The 20,256-nt window shown below is 48.0% G+C and overlaps 9 protein-coding genes across 9 annotated transcripts; 1 reads left to right on the top strand and 8 right to left on the bottom strand.

The window, feature by feature from the left end:
• Positions 1-120: 120 nt before the first annotated feature.
• F9C07_7740 (putative choline transport protein) lies at positions 121-2,445 on the top strand. The gene is made up of 8 exons (XM_071511671.1): positions 121-368; positions 433-503; positions 572-595; positions 659-748; positions 796-878; positions 956-1,353; positions 1,451-1,780; positions 1,827-2,445. The coding sequence occupies exons 1-8, from the start codon at positions 249-251 to the stop codon at positions 2,310-2,312; spliced, it is 1,602 nt and encodes a 533-aa protein (XP_071365333.1). The 5' UTR covers positions 121-248; the 3' UTR covers positions 2,313-2,445.
• A 7-nt stretch (positions 2,446-2,452) lies between these two features.
• Positions 2,453-4,027, bottom strand: F9C07_2282753 (major facilitator superfamily domain-containing protein; the record flags this gene model as incomplete). The annotated part of the gene is made up of 3 exons (XM_041291505.1): positions 2,453-3,102; positions 3,151-3,694; positions 3,773-4,027. 3 exons carry the CDS (start codon positions 4,025-4,027, stop codon positions 2,453-2,455), a joined length of 1,449 nt encoding a protein of 482 aa, XP_041145405.1.
• Positions 4,028-5,720: 1,693 nt separating this feature from the next.
• F9C07_1479911 (uncharacterized protein) lies at positions 5,721-6,652 on the bottom strand. The gene is made up of 2 exons (XM_041285609.2): positions 6,338-6,652; positions 5,721-6,278 (listed from the first exon to the last, which is right to left on the bottom strand). Exons 1-2 carry the CDS (start codon positions 6,546-6,548, stop codon positions 5,731-5,733), a joined length of 759 nt encoding a protein of 252 aa, XP_041145404.1. The 5' UTR covers positions 6,549-6,652; the 3' UTR covers positions 5,721-5,730.
• A 2,689-nt stretch (positions 6,653-9,341) lies between these two features.
• On the bottom strand, positions 9,342-9,970 carry F9C07_2282751 (uncharacterized protein). The gene is made up of 3 exons (XM_071510581.1): positions 9,816-9,970; positions 9,695-9,755; positions 9,342-9,632 (listed from the first exon to the last, which is right to left on the bottom strand). Exons 1-3 carry the CDS (start codon positions 9,836-9,838, stop codon positions 9,393-9,395), a joined length of 324 nt encoding a protein of 107 aa, XP_071365332.1. The 5' UTR covers positions 9,839-9,970; the 3' UTR covers positions 9,342-9,392.
• A 916-nt stretch (positions 9,971-10,886) lies between these two features.
• On the bottom strand, positions 10,887-12,087 carry F9C07_2282750 (putative enoyl-CoA hydratase mitochondrial precursor). The gene has a single exon (XM_041285608.2). The coding sequence runs from the start codon at positions 11,954-11,956 to the stop codon at positions 11,069-11,071; it is 888 nt and encodes a 295-aa protein (XP_041145403.1). The 5' UTR covers positions 11,957-12,087; the 3' UTR covers positions 10,887-11,068.
• Positions 12,088-12,292: 205 nt separating this feature from the next.
• On the bottom strand, positions 12,293-13,054 carry F9C07_7735 (ThiJ/PfpI family protein; the record flags this gene model as incomplete). Its single annotated transcript, XM_041285607.1, has 1 exon — positions 12,293-13,054. The coding sequence occupies one exon, from the start codon at positions 13,052-13,054 to the stop codon at positions 12,293-12,295; it is 762 nt and encodes a 253-aa protein (XP_041145402.1).
• Positions 13,055-13,569: 515 nt separating this feature from the next.
• On the bottom strand, positions 13,570-14,889 carry F9C07_2231714 (uncharacterized protein; the record flags this gene model as incomplete). Its single annotated transcript, XM_041291504.1, has 6 exons — positions 13,570-13,832; positions 13,909-13,979; positions 14,036-14,409; positions 14,462-14,529; positions 14,595-14,631; positions 14,692-14,889. 6 exons carry the CDS (start codon positions 14,887-14,889, stop codon positions 13,570-13,572), a joined length of 1,011 nt encoding a protein of 336 aa, XP_041145401.1.
• A 2,075-nt stretch (positions 14,890-16,964) lies between these two features.
• On the bottom strand, positions 16,965-17,712 carry F9C07_2154286 (uncharacterized protein). Its single transcript, XM_071509253.1, has 2 exons — positions 17,352-17,712; positions 16,965-17,271 (listed from the first exon to the last, which is right to left on the bottom strand). Exons 1-2 carry the CDS (start codon positions 17,539-17,541, stop codon positions 17,231-17,233), a joined length of 231 nt encoding a protein of 76 aa, XP_071365331.1. The 5' UTR covers positions 17,542-17,712; the 3' UTR covers positions 16,965-17,230.
• On the bottom strand, positions 17,639-20,067 carry F9C07_7733 (putative protease S8 tripeptidyl peptidase I; the record flags this gene model as incomplete). The annotated part of the gene is made up of 9 exons (XM_041291498.1): positions 17,639-17,711; positions 17,768-17,942; positions 18,018-18,193; positions 18,244-18,411; positions 18,462-18,602; positions 18,662-18,852; positions 18,915-19,473; positions 19,529-19,792; positions 19,856-20,067. 9 exons carry the CDS (start codon positions 20,065-20,067, stop codon positions 17,639-17,641), a joined length of 1,959 nt encoding a protein of 652 aa, XP_041145400.1.
• Between the last annotated feature and the right edge of the window lie 189 nt (positions 20,068-20,256).

Here is a 20,256-nt window from a genome sequence, read left to right as displayed (position 1 = left end):
GTCGCGTCTCCTTTCTGCGGCCAGTTTTATTTGAGAGAGAGGGCGCCGAAGAAATTTCCATCCCTGTATGTACATCTTCTTGCTCTCTGTCAGTGAAGGTTCCTTGACAGTTGAAGCTCAAAAAGTCTTCTCATTGCACACTTAACTTGATAATGCTATAGCCTCTACCCTTTCAATCGATTCTGTTCCGCTTGAAGCAGCTTCGGTTGTCTACTTTACTGCATCCTATCTTACGGACCATCTCCACAATGGGTCACTATGAGCTGAAGCAGGCTCCGCCTGCAGCACTACACGAAATAGACGGCTCATCCCAGGAGAATCTGGATGATATCAACTTAGCCCGCATTGGAAAGCGCGCTGTCCTAAGGGTAAAAATTGCCTACCCCCACAAAGAAAGGTCGGGATTTATCTGACAGGCATGGTTTGGCTTAGAGGAATTTTGGGTTGATGTCAATCCTGGGCTTCAGTTGCACGATTCTCATTACCTGGGAGGGTATAACAGCGTATGTTACTGTCTTCATACATTCCTCTTTTCTCAGTTTGTGGCGGCTAATACCAGGTACCATGATAGACTATTCATACAAGGCTTCCAGAAGTATGTGACAGTCTCGCATTGCATTCTGGAGGAGCTATTCCAATATTGACATTATAATCGCAGTGGTGGCCCTGCTGGGTCAGTTTATGCGTTCCTCTTTGTCTGGGCCGGTGTTACAGCGACCTTCGTTGTATTATCAGAGCTAGTTTCAATGTAAGACATCGAGCCAACATTCCAAGCTTTGATTGACCACTCGTTAGGGCTCCAACAGCCGGCGGACAGTACCACTGGTGCTCGATGTTGGCACCTCGGTCGGCAATGAAACTGTCCAGTTATATCACGGGTGAGTCCACTGTGTGGTATTCATTGGAAGGGCCTGGACCCATGTATGAGGCTGGAGTTATTGACAACGTATGGTAGGTTGGCTTACTGTCATCGGATGGCAGGCCACCTATGCAACCGCCATCTACCTCAACGGAACTTATATTGCAGCAATGATCTCCCTTACCCATTCTGACTACGTCCCGCAAGCGTGGCATATGACTTTATATTCTTATGCAACAGCGTTAATCGGCCTGGCTATCAACTGTGTAGGGGGAAAGCTTCTACCACGGTTTGAAGGGACAATTTTAATACTCCACATTCTTGGTTTCTTTGCGATCCTGATTCCATTGACATATATGGCTGATCATAAAAGCGCCAAGGAGGTCTTTACCCATTTCATAAATGAAGGGCAATGGCCGACTCAAGGTCTCTCGTTCTTCATCGGATTAATTGGCCCTGTGTTTGCCTTTGCCGGTGGCGATGCCGCAGTCCATGTATGTCCCCAGCCCCGAGTTTGGCATCCCTGCCAGAATGCTACAAAGCTCTGAGCAACCAATGTATGAAGCAAAGTGCTAATTTATCCCCTGTTAGATGGCAGAAGAGATTTCCAACGCACCTACTTACGTCCCCTGGTCGTTAATGCTCACTGTCTTGATCAACGGAACCCTTGGTTTTGCCATGCTTCTCGCCCTGCTCTTCTGTATTGGCGACATTGATACAGCCCTCAATGACCCCACAGGACTACCCTTTGTCGGTATTTTCCTACAAGCAACAGAGTCCATCCCAGGCACAGTGGTCATGGCTTCTATTATCATCGTACTATGCTTCTGTACTTCAGTGGGCATGCTTGCGTCCGCATCGCGCCAATTCTGGTCCTTTTCCCGGGACCGCGGAATCCCTGGCTGGCAGCTATGGAGTCAGGTGGGTGACTAGAGAGCTATTCACACAACAGCGCTAATGATTGTAGGTTACAACGCGCACAGCAATACCAACATACACCGTCGTTTTCACCACAACAATCTCACTCCTCCTAAACCTCATCAACATCGGCTCTGACGTAGCCTTCAACAGTCTGGTCTCCATGTCCACATCAGGCCTCTATTTATCATACATGGTTGTTGCCGGTCTGCTCCTCTACCGGCGTTGCACTGGCGGAATTATGGAAAGAAACAACGGGACCCGGGGCTCAGAGATCAAGATCAACACGGCAGGGGCTCAGTTGGTCTGGGGCCCATTCCATGTTCGCGGTGTTTTGGGGATTGTCCTGAATGTCTTCTCGCTCGTTTATATGACCATTGCTACGTTCTTTAGCTTCTGGCCGCCGAATAATCATGCTGATGTGCAGTCGATGAATTACAGTGTGGTGGGGACGGTAGGGACGATTATTCTGAGTCTAGTGTATTATTTTGTTCGGGCTAGGAGGATTTACTCGGGGCCTGTGGTGGAGATATAGCGTTGGTTAGTGGGCGAGTGCGGATGGATATGTGTCCATGGTTGGAAAAAGAAATCTGAGTTACTGGAGGTAGAAAGTTGAAATTGCAAAAATCTAGCAAACGCCCAATTTAATCAGATATGAAAAAGAAGTACGAATCTTTACTTGACACTATAGCGGCCCAGCTTCCTTAATCGTTCCCCATAGACATAGAACAATAACGGTACTGGCATCATGAGCACCGACACAAACCCCAACAGCGACGTCGCCCAGCTGATACCCAAACGGTCGTACATCGGGGTAGCGAACAGTGGGAACCCTGCAGCGGCCATGGATCGGACGAAAGTATACTCTGAAACAGCGCTAGCAGCATAAGGTGTATACACGTCAAGAATATAGTTGAGGCCCATCGTATATATGACCTGAATACCCATCCCAATCGGAATACCAGCCAGGACTTGAGGTACCCAGGTGATGTGAGTGCTGCTGGTCCATGCAAACCAGAATAGTCCTGGTGGTAAAACGACGGCACCGACCATCATGGGGATCAAGCGTTCCTCCGGTGCGACTTTACCACCACCTTCATTGTATTTGCGTTTTAGGTGGAAGGCGGTTGTTGCTGCTATGGTCAGATTACCAAAGACGACACGTATGGTTATGCTCAGAAAAGGCAACGTCCCCACGCCGGCATTCCATCCACGCTGGTCCTGAAACGAGATGGGATATGCTTCGAAGAAGAGATACAATGTTCCATAGACTAGGGACATATACAGGGTTGTTAATAGAAGGATGGGCTCCGATGCCAACATAACTACTCATGTATTAGTAAAATCATGGCACCCGATGGCGATGTCCTTACCAAGTGGCCGTGCTAAGTATTTCGTCGTGAATTCCCTCCAATTCATGTGGCTTACCTCCAGATTTGCATTCGCTCGCCCTAGCTCGTCCCTTGCATCAGAAGAGCATTCACGAGCCTGGAACCAGCGCAACAACGTCGGAGCATGCGTCCCAGGCACAAACACCATTCCCAGAACCCAGAAATAGACCCCCCGAATAAGAGTCAGCCAGGCTGTCCACCTCCAGCCGAGATAGCTATCAACGACGAAACCGCCTACAATCGGACCCAGAACTGGCCCCGAGAATGTCGCACCAGAGTATATACATGCGGCAATTCCCCGTTCTACCGGATCCCAGATATCCGCAAGAATGGCGCCAACAATTGACAGCGGCGAGCAAGCAAACAGTCCGCCGATAAAGCGACAGATTACAGTAGTAGGTATGTTCTGGGCCACGGCCACGGGCACTTGAAAGATACAGAAGACGATCACACCAAGCATCAGCGGTAAACTACGCCCATGGCTCTCGGATAATGGGCCACATAGCAAAGGTCCAAAGCAGTATCCCTATATCAGTTCATTAGGGGTTATTGTCCTATATTCTGGGTGGATAATTTTCCTCATTTGCGGAGTTAGATGGCTCACTAACATAAACAGGCTAAGCCCCAATATCGTCACTTCATGGGACACATGAAATTCCGCCGCCGTTTGCTTTTCCGCGGTGCTGAATACGCTGCTCGCAAACGTGGCAGAGAATGTCATGAGAGAGGCAACGACGGTAAAAGTCCATTTCTTTCCTTTTGACCAACTCTTCGGGTTATCCGAGGTAGGAAGAGTGGGTCTATCATTAAAGCTACTCGTAACAGCCGCTGCTGGAGCTTTGATTGATTCTGAGGCCATTTCGTACACAATTCCGCCACAGGTTACGTGGAACTGTTGACATTCTATCACCCGTGCAAAGCTGTGGCTTAGTTCCTGGAGGCCTATTGGAAATTAAATAGTTCCTTCCCCTTATTCGTGTGGGTCGGCGTGAAGGCGCCAACTTGAAGCCAAGTCAATCTTGGCACCGGAACGTGTGCCGGAATCAATACCGAAGCCATCGGATTGGCCACTGCAGCAGAAACTTCAAATATGTACGGGATATGTCCCACATGGTACCGGCCCGTGTATCATCCGCGACACACCGAGGAGTCAAATCTGAAGTACTTCGGGGTCTTCAGCGCCGTTTCTATTACGCGGAGAGCGTACATTACCCAACGATCTTGAAGGGATAGTCAGGATGAGGTATCGCGTATACCCCGTGAAAGAAACACAGTACTACCTGGGCCATGAGGACAAACACCATAATCTCCGTCTAGATGACTGATATTTCTATGGAGAAACCATGGCGGGGGACAAACTAGAAGCTAGGGCCCAGGTACATCTACGGTGTAAAGGAGAACTAAGCTGGTTCACTCGCGCTAATACGAAAGAAGTGGTAGCAGGAAGGAAGAAGCCGCTACCTGACTATCTCTAAAGGCTTTAATGCAAGTTCCCCCTGGTCTTATGAAGGCCGATGTTAGAACGTGAGTGTTCTAGGAACTAAAAAGTTCTATTTTCCCACGTAACTATTTGATTTGAGAGTTCACTGCCGGTCAGCATCGCCAGCCTTCCTGCTGCTCTAGCTCCTGACAAGATCGCGTCAAGGAGTACAAATAGAAAAGAAAAAGAGAGAAAACGCTAAAAAGAAAAACATACAACAGGAGGGATTCGCTGGTGGTCACCCACCCAACTACTAACCTCCCGGCGTGTGGCTTAAGTACGGCTGAGCGGACGGGAAGCCCTGTTCTCCACACCCTATGGTCGTATGTACTGTATTTCTCTGTGAGCGAGTATAAATGCTGTAAACAGGTTAAAAATGCACCATAAGTCTGGGAATTTGACTAACTTGGCTGTGCAGGCAAGGCGTATGATAACTGTCTGACCTCCTATGCTGTACTATTCGGAACGCCGCTTTATGTGAAGATATTGAAACAGAGGACCATCCAGAGTTCCAGGTAATCTCTAAGCACGATCACGAAGAGAGCCATTGACAATAGAAGTGCTCATAACTGTCACGACAGAGGCCCTTGAGCAACGAGAGGTCAATATTGGACTTGCTGCTGGACCTTGCGTTGTATAAGTCGGCGGGTCCGAGATCGTGCAAATAAAAGCTGAGAGGAACAAGTCTGTGCGGAAAGCTGCTGTTGAAATGGCGAAGTCTGGCTATCTACCCTCGATGATATAAGAGTAGCATGCTGGTTTCAAGAGCCTCGAATCTAAGGATCCTACAGAAACCACCGTGGCCATCCCTTCGTGGCCGATGGGCACCATCAGTGCGCAGTGGATTTGGAAGTGCCAATCGCTCAATGATTTTTCAACACCCTCGTTCCATAGGCGAGATCCCAATTACGAACACATGCGACGGTACGAAATGCTATACAGTTATCGAACAGTACTGAGCGCAACATTGGTATGCGTAGCGACATATTATGATATTAATTGCCATCTAGGCATCGAACAGAACGCTAGGTATATATGGGTATCGTCATGTATATACGTATAGAAGGATAGCCCGTCCTTGTTTATCTCTGTGCGTCCTTGGCCATCAGCTCAGACACTGGCTGAGTGTATTCCAACTCTACCGGCGGGTGCGCATTCATCTCAGTGATGTTCATATACGCAGCAGCAGCAGTCGCGTGTCCAGAAGCACTGTAACCGCCACCCAACGCCGCAGGTTGGGACTGCAAGGCCCGGCTTGCCTTCCTCCGTTCCAACAGTGCCCAAATCAGCAACAGTATAGCAATCGCGCCCAGTGGGACACCCACCCCTGCTCCGATCGCGACGTCATGGGAAGGCAGACAGGTGGTAGGTGTGGCCGTGGAGGAGTTGGAGTCCGATGAAGACGAGTCAGTGGTGTCAAGTGTAGTGACGTTCTGGAGCATCGCAGCGCCCAGGATGGGGCTGCCGTCCTGGATAGTGAATGGGACGTTACTGTTGCTGTCCGACTCACTGGTGAGACAGACGACAGATGATCCATTGGTCCTTGGGCTACCGCAGCAATATGTAGCCGCCTTCCCGGATGAAAAGCCAACATTTGTAATGGAGGCCCCGATAGAGGGGGTGGCATTTTCTGCATGAACCATGCCCGTCAGCCAACATGAAGTCGCCCACGGGGGAAGAACCGCTTACTGCAAATTGGGCTACATCCGTTCCAATTCTTATTGGTGCAGGCACCTCGAGAGAGCACATAAGGCTGGTGGCCCACATTAAGACAAAGCCCGTTGTCTAGACAGATATCCGATCGTCCGCAGCAGTGGGTGTTTGTGTCAGATTTGCAGGGAACATTATTGGGCGCTTTGGCTCCGCTAGGGAAGTAACATTGTCTTTGGATCGAAGTCATTGTGGGGAATCTGTGGTATTTACGGACGAGATGAGTCTGGGGATATGCGATCGAATTGTCAACACATTTTTCTTTCGCGGGTGTTTGGGTGACGCGCAAGAGCGGGACTACAGGTTAAAAGTATCATACTATCTATCACGACAGAGGCTCAAATTTGAACTGGGGGCCAAAAATATAGAGTGGACCCTGAGCGATCAATGCTCACCGTATGAGGCTCGGGGATTCAATCATAGGCCACGATGCCTTACCAGGAAAGGTAAAATATAGCGCGCCAAGTGAGGCGCAGTCAGTCTTGCAGACGCATCAGACCAACCGTAACAGCATTCGGAGGCTGTTGCCAAGTTGCCATGAACGATCATCTCCTGGATATAGTTAGATTAGCGAAGATCCCACCGAACGAACCCACTGTGAGAGATTGCAATTTGAAGGGATCCCACGGCCTCGGCCTGTTATTGATGGAAGTCTTGACACGGTTAATCCAGGGCTGAGGCTGTCAATGGGTATCTATCGAAGTACATCACGGAGTGATGGATCTAGCAATGGTGACGCTCCTAGAGCAGTAGTTCATTGAACTATGGTTTTGGAGTCTTGGCTATGGTTGTCGCTCACCATTTCTATACTTGCTGACTCAAATTGATTGGGCCACGAAGCTAGATCGCTGGTAGCCAAATGTGCTTGGATCTGGCTCCGAGTGGTGCAGACTTTGTATGCGGCGGGCTTTTTGGTGAGAGGGTTGACCACATTCGCGTTGGGGATCTGTGCTAGCTACACGAGGCTACGTCTTGACTGGTCTTTGGATCGGTCAATGTCTAGGCCTGTACACCGTCGGCCTCATGGAATGACTGTCACTGGACCAAGTGGGACTAAGAGGTCTTGCATGCATTCGCAAGGATGGACGAGGGTAACGACGATCCACGTGACGCACATCCTTAGTTGGATCAACCTAGTATGTTTGTATAGACTTAGGTTACAAATATAAGTGTCGCTTTCTTCGACTAATTCTAGTTTGTAGGGGATGACTCTTCTAGAATCGGGGATCCGACAGGCAACTAGAAGCCTTTTCTTCAATGACAACTAAACTCTGCATGGGAGCCATAAGAAAATACGGAAAACCAAGTGATCGCCAGATAGTTGTCCTGCATGAAAACACGATTCCGATGCTACGTTTGGTACAGAAATCCAACTTTGCTTAGGGTAATACAATGATAGACGGTTATCTGCTCTAAAATGATTTCAGCATGCCCTACAGCGGGATTGCAACATTCGTACACCTGAACTGATACAACTGTTTTGACAGCGTGGCTGATGAAACATTTGGCATGGGGATTATATATGCACAAATGGCCACGGGCAAATACTAATGCCCATTTTGACAAACTTTGACGCTCATACCTGGTTGTAGCCAAGTATGATAACCGAGTAGATAGTGCTGAATAGCATAATTTTAAGAGCAAAGGCCACTGAAAGACTTAACAGGGCTTTAATTCCATCAGGACACGTGGTGGGTAGGTTTAAATATACGCATGTAGGAATTTACGTAGTGGTAGCCTGTGTATGTCGCTTTTAAAGAAAGAGTTGATGTAGTGTATCTCTAATAGATTAGAAAAAGTACAGGATGATCAACATGTAGTGACAATGTGTCAACACTAGGGGCAAACTTAATTATCAAGAATTCGTATCATACTGAAGGAATATTGAAAGCGATAGCGACGTGGTAAGATAGACTGACCTGTGAATGAAAGAGGAATTGAACGAAGTGCGTAGGAAAAGTATCAGAGACTAGCGATGCATGTAGAAGCAGCAAGGAGGCGGCCAGATGGCAGAGTTTCAGCATGCGCACGCCAACTACAATAAAACACTAAGCCTCAGAAGGCAGCCTCCTGAAGTATAGCAGTGAGCCGCAAATGAACACGTGGGGAAACCCAACCAAGAATAATGCCCTTTCTAGTTCCTCGCAGAACAGTCAAAGCCCGAGATCGACACTGTGCGAGAATCTGATTTGTCCGCAAAAAGTACCCTGCCGTTCGATTCAGACGACACCACATACGCACGGACAATTCCTTGCATAACAGTTTTGTGGGTCAAAGCGCAGAAAAACTGCCAGACGACACGAATCGATGGAGGGAGGCTACTTTCAACTGGTGATGGAGCACACATTCGAGGTAGTCGCGGGTGCCTTGTCAGTGTCTAGACCCACACATACCACAGGTCCAGCCAGAAGAATTCTGCTAAATTCCCTAACTAGACACAATCTATAACTATTAGCTAATGACCCACGTATATGCATAAATAGGAGGAACGAAATTATACTTTCTCGCAGCATTGGGATAGCATTCTGTTGACCTAACATCCACGCATATACGGCTATCACGGCTAAAGCAGCGGTCAGACCCCTCAATTAACTAGCTATCTAATCCAAAGAATCAATAAATAGTGGGGTGGGTCTATAAGGCAAAACCAGTATGAAACAAAAGTACGAACTCTGTAGTCACTAGCGCTATATTCCATATGTCTCAAGGATAAACTATGCATTATATATCCCTAGTACAGTGATCGGGTTGACAACTTCAGAACTATACAAAATTAAGATATCCTGTCTGCATTACAAGCCTGACAGGGGCTAGAAACATAGATAAAACCCCAAGGTACTTGGTCCAGATATGACCATGTTACTGAATTCATCCGAAACCGGTCTTATCTTGTTAGCGGATCTGAACATAGTAAACAGGAGCTTTAAGGTTCTTGAAACAAGCGATAAGATTCAATTAAGAATCAAAATGTACTATATACTTCCATTCGATGAACATTTCTATATTACCACTAGGCCTCCAAACATCTGTCTTTCTACAGCCTGCTTCTAATCTCAAACACCGTATTCCCGCCATAATGTATGCCTGAGCCTATGAGACTGTTCAGTAGGCTCTGCATTGTGTCCTTGATTTCTGATTGAAGTTGTATAGCGTTGTCGATGTAATCGAGGGTGGTTGCAGCATCACAGCTGATTCCATCGCTCACTGCCGGATCCTGCGTTTCACACAAGAGTTGGTCTATTAAATCGGATAGCGTTGCACTAAGCTCGGACAGCTATGACGAAAGTCAGCTCCATGTGGTTGCTGATACTTGAGCCAGTAGTAACCAATACTGACATATGTGAGAAACACCGTCGCATCTCGGTACCTCCTTTGTCCATCGCCAGGAGCGGAAAACCTGTTATACGAGTATTAAAAATTTATGGAACACCGTCAATGAACAGAAGCAAGAGCATACACGTTTCCAATGGACTGTGGCATCGCAAGTTGAGGATCTTTCGTTTGGTGTACCAAATGATAAGAAAACGACAAGTGGTTGGCATAAGAAAAACGATAGCAGGAAACCGATGTTGCTGATGTTTAAATACGAAGGAGTATGAAGCATAGGAATGGTTCATCAGCCATCGTGACTTGGACGCTACTATTAGCGCCACTATACTAAAAGATTTTAGGTGTCTCAATTTGGTAATAATGTTGACGCCTCCTGCATGGCATGAGTCGCAGTGCAGCATTGACATTGTCGTCGTTTGTAACTCTGTGATGAACGCAGAACAATTTATTTGTTCGTGAGTCTATCTCAATATCTTGCAGTAATGATCATCGTCCCGTGGCGTCAGTAACTTTAGTGGCTGCAAGAACCCATGACTACTATAGTGCGAACTGGGCCCTCTGAGCCGTAACAGTCGCAACATATTTCCCTAACCTCTTTGGTGTTTGGCGAAACCGGGATTTGGATTAGATAACTATTCTAGATGTCTAACTTTGTATGCCCGATTTTATACTTTTGTTATATAGTGTATAGAAATTAGAGAACAAATGTACGATTACATACAAAAACGTATCTTAAAACATTTTGTAGCTGTTTTAGTAAGCTATATACTTTGTTGCCTATCCTGCCCCGTTGTATCCATTAAAAGAACTAGGGCTAAGTCAAGCCCTATAGTGATGCAACTACTGATGGCGTCGACAATCGTTCCAAACGATGAAATATTGAACTTCACATCGAATATACGACATATGTACCATACGTCCTTTCTTGCACCATCGAAGAATTTAGCATGTATATAATGTATATCCTAGATAGTATCTCCTAAGGATGCTTGCAAGATGTAGGGAATTGTTCGATTTATCACTAGTTCAGCATTGCAGCGGCTCAACAGGCACAAGAGGATACAATTTACTAACTTAGATTTCTAGCCTTCTACTAGTGTTGTAGAATAATGAAATAAATGAAAGGATATACAACGGAAAATGAAGGCATATAATGATCCAGTCACTTACCTCACTACTGTGTACCATACTTTCGACCGTCAGTTTTTATATATCTAGCCTTAGAATTGTATAAGCTCGTTGAGAAATATTCACAGGTCATATTGCTGTACATAGATATCGCAGCTAAATAGAAACATCTAGTGGTTTGTGGGTCATGCGATCAACTGAATAAGGGATTAATGAACTGCACATCATGGATGTACCTCGCCATTAAGATGGCTATAGCACACTCTTCCACACCTTCCGATATCTCTCCGATCTCGCCGGGCTATCACGTTCCTGAATGGCAGCTTTGAATCCTTTCTCTTTACTCAGTTCCTGAAATGCAACACCTTCAGGCGAGTTGCGGGTGATACCATCGAATATCGTAGATAATTTCTGGCTTCTAAGCAGAGGCCCCTCGATAAGACCATTGATCACCTGTTTCTGCATCCACAGTTGATTTTGCGGGACCGACGCAATGCGATTTGCCAACAGCAACACTGTTTCCTCCAACTCCTCCTCGGGCACCGCTTTAAGAACAAGTCCCATATCCGCCGCCTCAGCTCCACTGATCAAGTCACCCGTGAAGAGCATCCGCTTAGCCTTTTCAACTCCAATCCGAAAAGCCCACATCGCAGTAGTCGGACAACCCCAGACCCGACTCGGAGGATAGCCGATGCGAGCATCGGTTGCCATGATAACCAGATCGCAGCATAGGGCGATGTCACTTCCGCCCGCCACTGCGGCACCATGGACCTGTGCAATTGTCGGCTTGTGGCTATGAAATAGCTCTGAGAAGCAGTCGGTATTCTCTTTCATCATGGTGTAATCGATCAAGGGATCGTATCCCTTGGAGAGATCCTGTGATCCAGCCGTCTCTCCGCGTACCGCGTTCTGGGAGTAGATGTCGAGGTCATAGCCCCCGCAAAAGCCAGGTCCGTTCCCTTTCAGGATGATGCAGTGCACAGTTGGGTCTGCGTTGGCTAGTTTCACAGCGTCTCGGAGATCCCTTGGGAGGTGGCCGTCGATGGCATTGAATCGGTCGGGACGGTTCAGAGTTATATATGCGATCTTGCCGTCTGGGGACTTTTCGTAGAGTATCGTCTTGAATGAGTTTGCTTCCATTTTCGGAGAATGTTGGTTGTAGTGTCGTATAAATCTAGTTATTGGAGATACAAAAGGTAAAGATTACAATATAACTTCGCCTATGGGTTGCTTCAACCTCGGCTCGGATGTTAGAGCTGGTGATCCCCGCAGATGTCATAGCCAAGGCCAAGATACGAATCAATGCAGAAAAATCACAGGAACAAATATATTGAAGTCATTATATATAGCATCTGTTGCTTGACTAATAGCTGAAACCTTTAAAATCAACGGATCGCACAGCATGGGAGTCAGTGATTTATTCATTTTCACGTGGACAGTATTATACGTCCTCAATATAAATCACCAAGTCAATACTCAATGTACATTCAACATCTGTAAAAACTGATCCCCCAAAGCATTAGCAGCTGTAGGATTCGCGCCCGTAACCAGCTCACGATCAACAGTAATGCTGCCAATCTTCTCCTTTGCCCCTTCAATCATAACCGCGCCTTCATTCCTCAGAACCGACTCCACCTTCTCAATCTCCCCACCCATCATCATCTCCATCATCTTCTCCTCAGCATCACTCCAAGAAGTAATCTTATACCCCTTATACGCAAACTCCCCATCCCCCGCAAACTTCGTACTCAAAAATGCAAACGGCCCATGACAAATCGCAGCCGTCGGCCGACTCTTCGCATGAAAATACCTCAAAATGCGCCCGAGATCCTTATCCGCGCCGAGATCTCTCAACGGCGCATGTCCACCGGGGATAAATACGCCGGCAAAGGACTCCAACTCGTCATCACTGATGGAGCTGAATGTCCGCGGGTGACTGAATCCGTTCTCCCGCTTCATGCGATCGATGAGCTCGTTCTCGCGGCGGCGTTCGTAGAAGTTGCCTGCGAAGGCGAGGAGAGATTCGCTGTTGGGATCGGGAGTGGGCTCTTGGCCTTTGGGAGAGGCGAAGGTGACTTCGTACCCGGCGTCGAGGAGTTTCTGGAGTGGTTTGGCGAGTTCCATGAGGAAGAAGCCGGACGGTTGGTCGACGGTTTTGCCGGCATCTTGGCCGCTGGTTTTCTTTAGGGGGAAGGAGTCGGCGTCGCTGAGGATTATGAGGACTTTTTTGGCGGGCATCTTTGCTTGGTATTCTATTGAACTGGAGAATATTAAGTGAATAGATCTGGTTTGGTTGTTGAGGTCTGGTTATAGTCCGATCGTTTTATATCCTTTTTATATCTTTTGTTGTCGATATGACATTAGCGTGACATCGGAATGACGTACCCAGTCTACTCTAAAATCCAACAAAATTATACGTAATAATTCTATACTGTTATCTTATGCAGCAGGTACATTGTTAAATAATAAATATTTTCATTTAACTTTCATGTAAGTTACATATCCATGTGCCCAAGTCAGGACCTCGGACTTAGAAGCTACAAGCCCGATAAAAGTCCGCACAAACCAAACCTTTGGCAAAGAAAAACATTATGGCTCAATTGACTATATACATACGAAAGAATCCATTCTCGCTTGTGTCTCGCGACAGCGAACTTTATACACAAATTAAAAACGCTATGTTCAGTTTTGCGACAGGCTATTAAGGCTTTCCCAGCGACGACGAACAAAAGGAAATGTAAACAAAAGAGATCTCAGGGCTTGCTATACTGAATGGAAACACTATGTCTCGCATAGATGTTCGTCTGGGTAAAGTAAGGGTCATAATTGCTCTCTTCCATAGACAGTTCCTGCGCCGGCATGAGAGGTTGCTTGGAATGTCCCGTTCCAGATCGTATCTGAGACCAGAAGCTACCCCGACTGAGTTTTAGTAGCGGTCTTAGGTTAGGGAGGCAGGCGGCGATAATTCCAACTGTGGCTTCGACGCATGTATATACCACGACGGGGGTTTGGTTATCTGTTGTCGGTCGTGTGGTTAGTGAGGGTCTAGGTGGCAAGAGCGTGTTAGGGTTAGGTATAGCTGGGATACTTACAGGTAACGTCAGGCCCAGAACGTGTGAGGTTAATCATTGCTACGAGCCGGACGATGTCGAATATCAGGGTTCTGGGAGTTGAGGGTTAGGTCAATGTTGATTCGGGATAGAGGCAAAGAGTGCTTACAAGCCGCCAGTAACAAACACCCCGGAGAGCAGCAGTCTCTGGGTTTTGGAGATCGGCAGTGCCCAGACGAATTTCAACGGCATCACGAGAAGAACCGCATCGGTCAAGATGTTGGGAATTTGCTGGCCATAGTAATATTGGGCGGAGTCGAGGCAGGATCCGGGCACCGTTGGATCCCAAAACTTGTTGACTGGAAGGCAGAGCAAGATCCCCACCACACAAACGCTCAGCCACCACAGGATGACAAATCCGGCGACGATATTGGCGGCGAAAATCATCCGCGGAGTGGAGAATAAGCGCTTATAAAGGGCGAGGACAGAGAATTTAACAAAGGCAATGCAGCTGGAATACACCAAGGAATTGGACCATCCAATCTGATTCAAACAGTAAGTGGACCGCCGCGCAAAGGACACTGGAGACGCAAACCTTCAGATAGATTGTGAGATTCTTCTCGGGAATCATCGTGATGTGGGAGCCCAGCCCGTTGAAAAGCACTGGCATCAGATTAGCTACCTGAACTCGTGCATGGGGATTAAAGGACGGCATCAAGGCCACCTACGGATCGCAACTCCGGTTGAGCATCCATATTTAAAAAGCTACGACAGAAATTAGCCAGGACTCCGAAAAAGAAGCTTCCGGAAGGTTCTTTTGCATACAAGAGCGATTATAATCAGATAATCATCCAAGTAGAGGCGGGTGCCATTTAACTTCCTCGCTAGAAGCCGGAGAGCGACAGCAGTTGTGGACAGGATAAAGGCAAAGTAAAGCGTGATGATGACGGACCGGCGGAGATCCTGATTGGGGTGTTCGAAATCTCCTGGGACGCCATCGTCTGACATTGGTTGTTGAGACATGACAGGTACTCTGTCCAAGACTGCAATGGGAAACTGAGATAAGCATACACAGGTAGGAACCCTAACGGTAGGAAGACGAAGGTTGTGGCTTCGAGTATTTGGAATCACTTCTCGCGCGGCCAGCGGAAGGGTTAATAAATACTACCTGAGTTCTCGGTGGGACAGGGAGTTCGCGCATCGACACCCGTATGTGTCAGGTTCTTCACGTCTAGGGCGTCCAAAAATAAAAAGTCAAAAGACAATGTGGGGAGGGACCGCCGATTCATCACATTGAACGCCGACTAAATAGTGTGAGCAATAGATAGGCCGCGTCCAGGAGGATCCATTTTCGTGCATCGATCAACATCGTTTACTAGCCATGTGGTTCTGATGAGGGGTATCCGTGTACATCCATCCCTCCCAGGGCGAGCGTTGTGGGGCATTCATCGCAACGTAGGGAACCACAGACAAGGATCTAAGTTGCCGACTGCCTTCCAAGGCCCTTCGAACCTTGACAGGTATCAACCTTGCTTCGGATGGAGTCATATCCCCGATAAGCTTTGAGCGAGGAACGGCGGCGGTTGGATACATCAACTTTCCCAACCGACAGATCCCGTTCGTCTTATCCACCGTGTCCACCGATACGCGTAAATCTCGCTGGGGAGCGTTGTGAAACGGTGCGCTCTATCCAAAGCTGCAAGGTACCTACCTCGGTGCTCGCGTCGTGTATCAGCTGTTAAGAGCGATCATCGACAGATCGCAATCGTGAATATGTTGAGGTTCGTTTCATGGCCCAGGGATGAGATTAGGGCTGGTGGCCAGAGCTCCGTAACCCCTTACACAATGTACGGATATCCGCCAATCAGAGCAGTGCAGGAAGGCGGACGGTAACTTAATTCCGAAATAGTCAAACACAATCCTTTTGATTTTCTGTCGGGGAATTTGTGCCGACCTGACAGATCGCATCACTCGCATGGACGTACGAGCCTTTGACTTTCTCCCTTGCATCCCTAGGTTTGACGCTAATAACGATAGAAAATGCTCTCATTTGCTCCAGCCTCCTTCCCCCCTTTAAGATGGAGTCTATCTTAAGCGAAGGAGTTATCGAGTCTTGTTGACATCCCTTCCAATTTCGTTTAAGAACAGGATAACATTGATCCTTTTCATTCTTTATCGCTTTTCATCATGATTTTGCTCGGCGGGTCCAGAGGGGGTATCGAAACTATCTCATGAACTCCAGGATATCACGCATCCATGATATGTGAGTCTGATCAAACTTGAAGATGTATTTGAACACGCCAAGCCCGACTACGAAACGAGTTGATATGGATATGAGCTCGGCAATCGCCCAAGGGGTCAGAGACATAGCCGAACTATCAAACCAACAAAGCTAGTTGGTGGAGGCTTCCCCCTGCGCCGTTGATGTGCAGGTTCCCGCTCAAGCACATCGTAAGGCAGGGCGCTAGAACACCATTGGTTTCAGTGCCAATAATTGCCGCCATGGATGAGATCTCGTCCCTTACTGACCTTGTTTGCCGACCGGCTTTGTACTATGACATCCCATACACTACCGAAATTGGTATTGTTCACCCTGAGACACTTGTGTTTCTCCCTTTCAGGTTATACACCCATCGGCTGGACCTGTAGGAGGCAGTGCTGACAAGGAGGCTATCCCTTGACGTCCAGGGGTAGTCTTCATCTGAGAAGTCGCATGTCATCTGGACTTTCTTGCACAACTTTAGGCACGAACTTGGTGACACCCGCGTGATAGATACCTAGGGTCTTGAGTATACCTTCGTTATCATCGTGTTGTCATGACTGGGCTATCACCGACTCGTGAGATCTGCCTCTTGCTCTCACTCTCGTCACTCTCATGAATTCCAAATATGGCTTGGATGGGGCCATTTTTGATCCTGCGGTCACCAACATAGAAGGCGATCAACACCGAAACGTGTGATTATGGGTGAAATGCTCCCCGACGACCACGGACACTGTGACGAGTGAGTTCCCAGTCGGCTAACAGATAGACCACACACAATCTTATCACCCGTTTCAAGTCGCATATCCAATGATTGTGCCTATCTAACGTGTAATAGTGACCTGGCCTGATTCTGAAAGACTCTGTCCCCCGAGAGAGCTTCGCGATCGACCAAGCTAAGGTGGCAGCCTAGACGGCAGTGTTTCAGACCTCTGTGGTATTTGCCCTGATCGACTCAGTACCTATTGCAATGACGATCCGCGCTGTCGGACCTTACTGCTCAGGGGCTGTCATGTTACAGTGCACTAGAATGGATTCTGAATTGATAATGACGCATCCTAGACATGGGTCGGATTTCTATCCCGTCTATTCTAGAACATTGAGTTAAACGTACCGCTCATCGTGAATAAACTTTCGTGCACGAGGTGTGTTTCGATCACGGTGCGCTCGACATGGCCACTCGCATATGGTCATGTTTGCTAATTCCACTTTGTTGTCTTACAAGGCGCGCTAGTCGCTGTCCTACTTCTCAAGCGGAAACAGATGTGCAGCGATGAATCCCACTCGGAGCATATGAAAGACAACGACGAAGTCTGATCATGCAACCTGAAATGCCACGAGGGAAAAGCACACCGCTCGAACCTACAGTTCCTGGGCCCTCGCGTTAAAGTAATCAATATTAACAAGAGAAGCATAAATACAGGTCAATCTATGTATCAGGGTCCATTCCCAAACCTCCTCTTATCCTTGTATTTCTGGTGGCATTGTTACCGCCAGCGTCCAACAAATCGCCTAAGGCAGATCAAGCCACAACTTCAACATCTTAGGATAGTTCGGTGTTCCCAAACCAGTGGCGGGGTCCCATCTGAAAGACCGCGAGTCAGCAGCTAGCCACGAAACAGAGCGAAAATGAATACTTACCCAGGAGCAGTTGAGAAACCGTCCGTTCCACAGCCGGGATTTGTACCATTGGTGATATCATTTAGGACGGAGGGATTCTTGTAGAGAACTGGGTTGATGAAACCAACGGGGCCCTTACCGACGGCAAGACGTTCGTCGATGATGCGATTGATGATGGAAGCAAAGATCGGGGTACCTGTAGAACAAACATCTGGTTAGTAGCTGCAGACTTGCATTTCCATTAAGAAAGGAGTGTGGAGAGTCAACATACTAGCACTTGTTCCACCCGACGAACCGAACTCGCCGCCATTGAAGACGGCAATGTTGTCGCCGTTAGCGGCGACATCTGGATAGCCTCGCCCCAAGCGATTGTAAAGACCGCCGTTCTTGCCGAGGTTTTCGGCACCTTCGTAGTATGGATAGGGAGGATTGTGGTCCTTGAAGTATCTGCCTTCGGCGTCAGTTAAAGGTTTATTATCATGGGTCAGAAGACGTACGTGGCAACGGCTTCCGCCTGGTAGTCGGGGATGGGGTAGATATTGCTGAAGCCACCACCCGAAGCATAACTGTACAAACCATCTGGATCGTACACAGCACTCTCGGGCTGGGAAACGGTGTATCCCGGGTAGACCTTGGTGGCGCCGACGTTGGTGATGTATGGACAGCTGTATTCTTTAATGCATGAAGTTTACGAGTGGCAGTGGACATCTCTTACCTATTAGGAAATGCAGGGCTGAACACTGTCCCATTGTTCAGGCAGCCATTAACGCTGTTACCATCTCCTGGGGGTCCTGCAACACCGTTATCACCAGAAGCAAAGAGTACCGAGACTCCCTGCAAACCAAGCTTCAGGAACCTGGAAAGAATTAGCGTTGAATGGAGCAAATGCATGCGATAATAGCAACGAAGACCTACTCCATGCATTGTCTCTGTTGGTAATTTGCGGGAAGGTCATTCTCCTGTTCGCCGTATGATACACTGATAACATTAGTGGGCTTAAACACGCCACACATGAGCTGTCCATCGTAGCCAGCGTCATCAGGATAAACGGGATCCAGAGAAGGGTCGTTGCCACATTCACCATACGCGCAATAGGTGCAGTAAGACTATATATTGCGTGACGTTAATGATACAGTTCAAATCCTATGATAATCCAGTTTCAACTCACGCCGTCAAGTGCGTCCAAGAAAGTGTTGAGGAATCCCGTGGTATTGGTGGCCCAGTTTGCATCATCAGTCTGGTACAGCGTGATGCTCTGCGGATGCACGATCGGATATGCCAGTTCGAAATCGAGATCTGACTCCCCACCCGCCTTAGTCACGGGGACTGGAGCCTCCGCACCGTCGATGAAGGCTGGGATGGGGTGGGTGCCTTGAGGAATATTCTTGGCAAATGTCTTGAAGAACAGGTCGAGGTCCTCCTGCGCATAGTAGTCCCCTTCCTCGAAAATTCCCAACGAGTTATTTGGGTGAGGCGCCGCACGCGCAGAGGGAATCTTATACAACGCCCGAATGCAGTCTGGTGTGATTAGCTGATCACAGTTAGTGACGTTGAGGCCTTTGACATCGTGTTGCTGAATAGGCCGTGGTCCACGAGCAGGGAGCTTCGTCTTCTTGCTTGCAGCTCCCCTTTTACGGATACTGGAGGGTTTGCCCGAGGATGGGTTCAGATTGACACCAGGATGCACATAGTCGATATGCTTTTGGACTGAAGCCGGGACATGGTACCTGCGTATTTCTCAGTCACGAGTCCTAAGACAGATTAGTAGAGTGTATAACTCACTGTTCGCAAGCAATTGCTTTCTTGCCAGTTTTCCTATTATGGTACTCATAGTACGTAGTGTCGAACAAATTCTCGATCTCCTTCGACGTGGCGTGAAATACAAGCCAGCCGTGGTTCTGCGTCTGCGCGACACGGCTGGCATCAATTCCCTTCTCGGTGAGCCAGTTCTGGACCTCGTTGACTGTTTCTGTCGACGGCGCGAATTTTGCAGCGACTTCATCTGCCGAGTAAAACCTGGCATAGTTGGGAGAGCTCGGATTTGAGCTACACACAGCACGTTAGAGCGGAGTATAACCTTGACAAGCGAAACAATAGCCGTTCACTTACACATCCATGAGTAAATCATGAGCCTCCTCGAGACTACTCTGGGTTAAGCCAATGCGGACGACATGTTTGTCCGATGGGTTCACACGCGCCCGCTTAACCCAGTTCGAGGATGTAACTTCACGTCTCTCGTGGACAACTGAAGTCGCAGCCGAGAGAGCGGACAGGCCGAGCAGGAGCCCGTTGAAAAAAGAAAGATGAGACAAGGGTCGCATTGTGTGGACCTGATATGCGAGATTTCCACAGACAGACAAGCCTGAAGAATCATATCGAGAATATCGTGACGGCTGCACATCTTTATAGATGGCTTAGTCTGGTGTATAGTAATGTTACAATTATGGCCCCCGATATATCTTACGGCTAGTTTAGTGCTATTCCCCGACGGAGCTCCGCCTTGTGGAGTC

This window comes from Aspergillus flavus, chromosome 3 (assembly GCF_009017415.1).
Source record: "Aspergillus flavus chromosome 3, complete sequence".
In the NCBI taxonomy this organism is placed as follows: Eukaryota; Fungi; Ascomycota; class Eurotiomycetes; order Eurotiales; family Aspergillaceae; genus Aspergillus; species Aspergillus flavus.
This window is presented reverse-complemented; position numbering and strand designations above follow the sequence as displayed.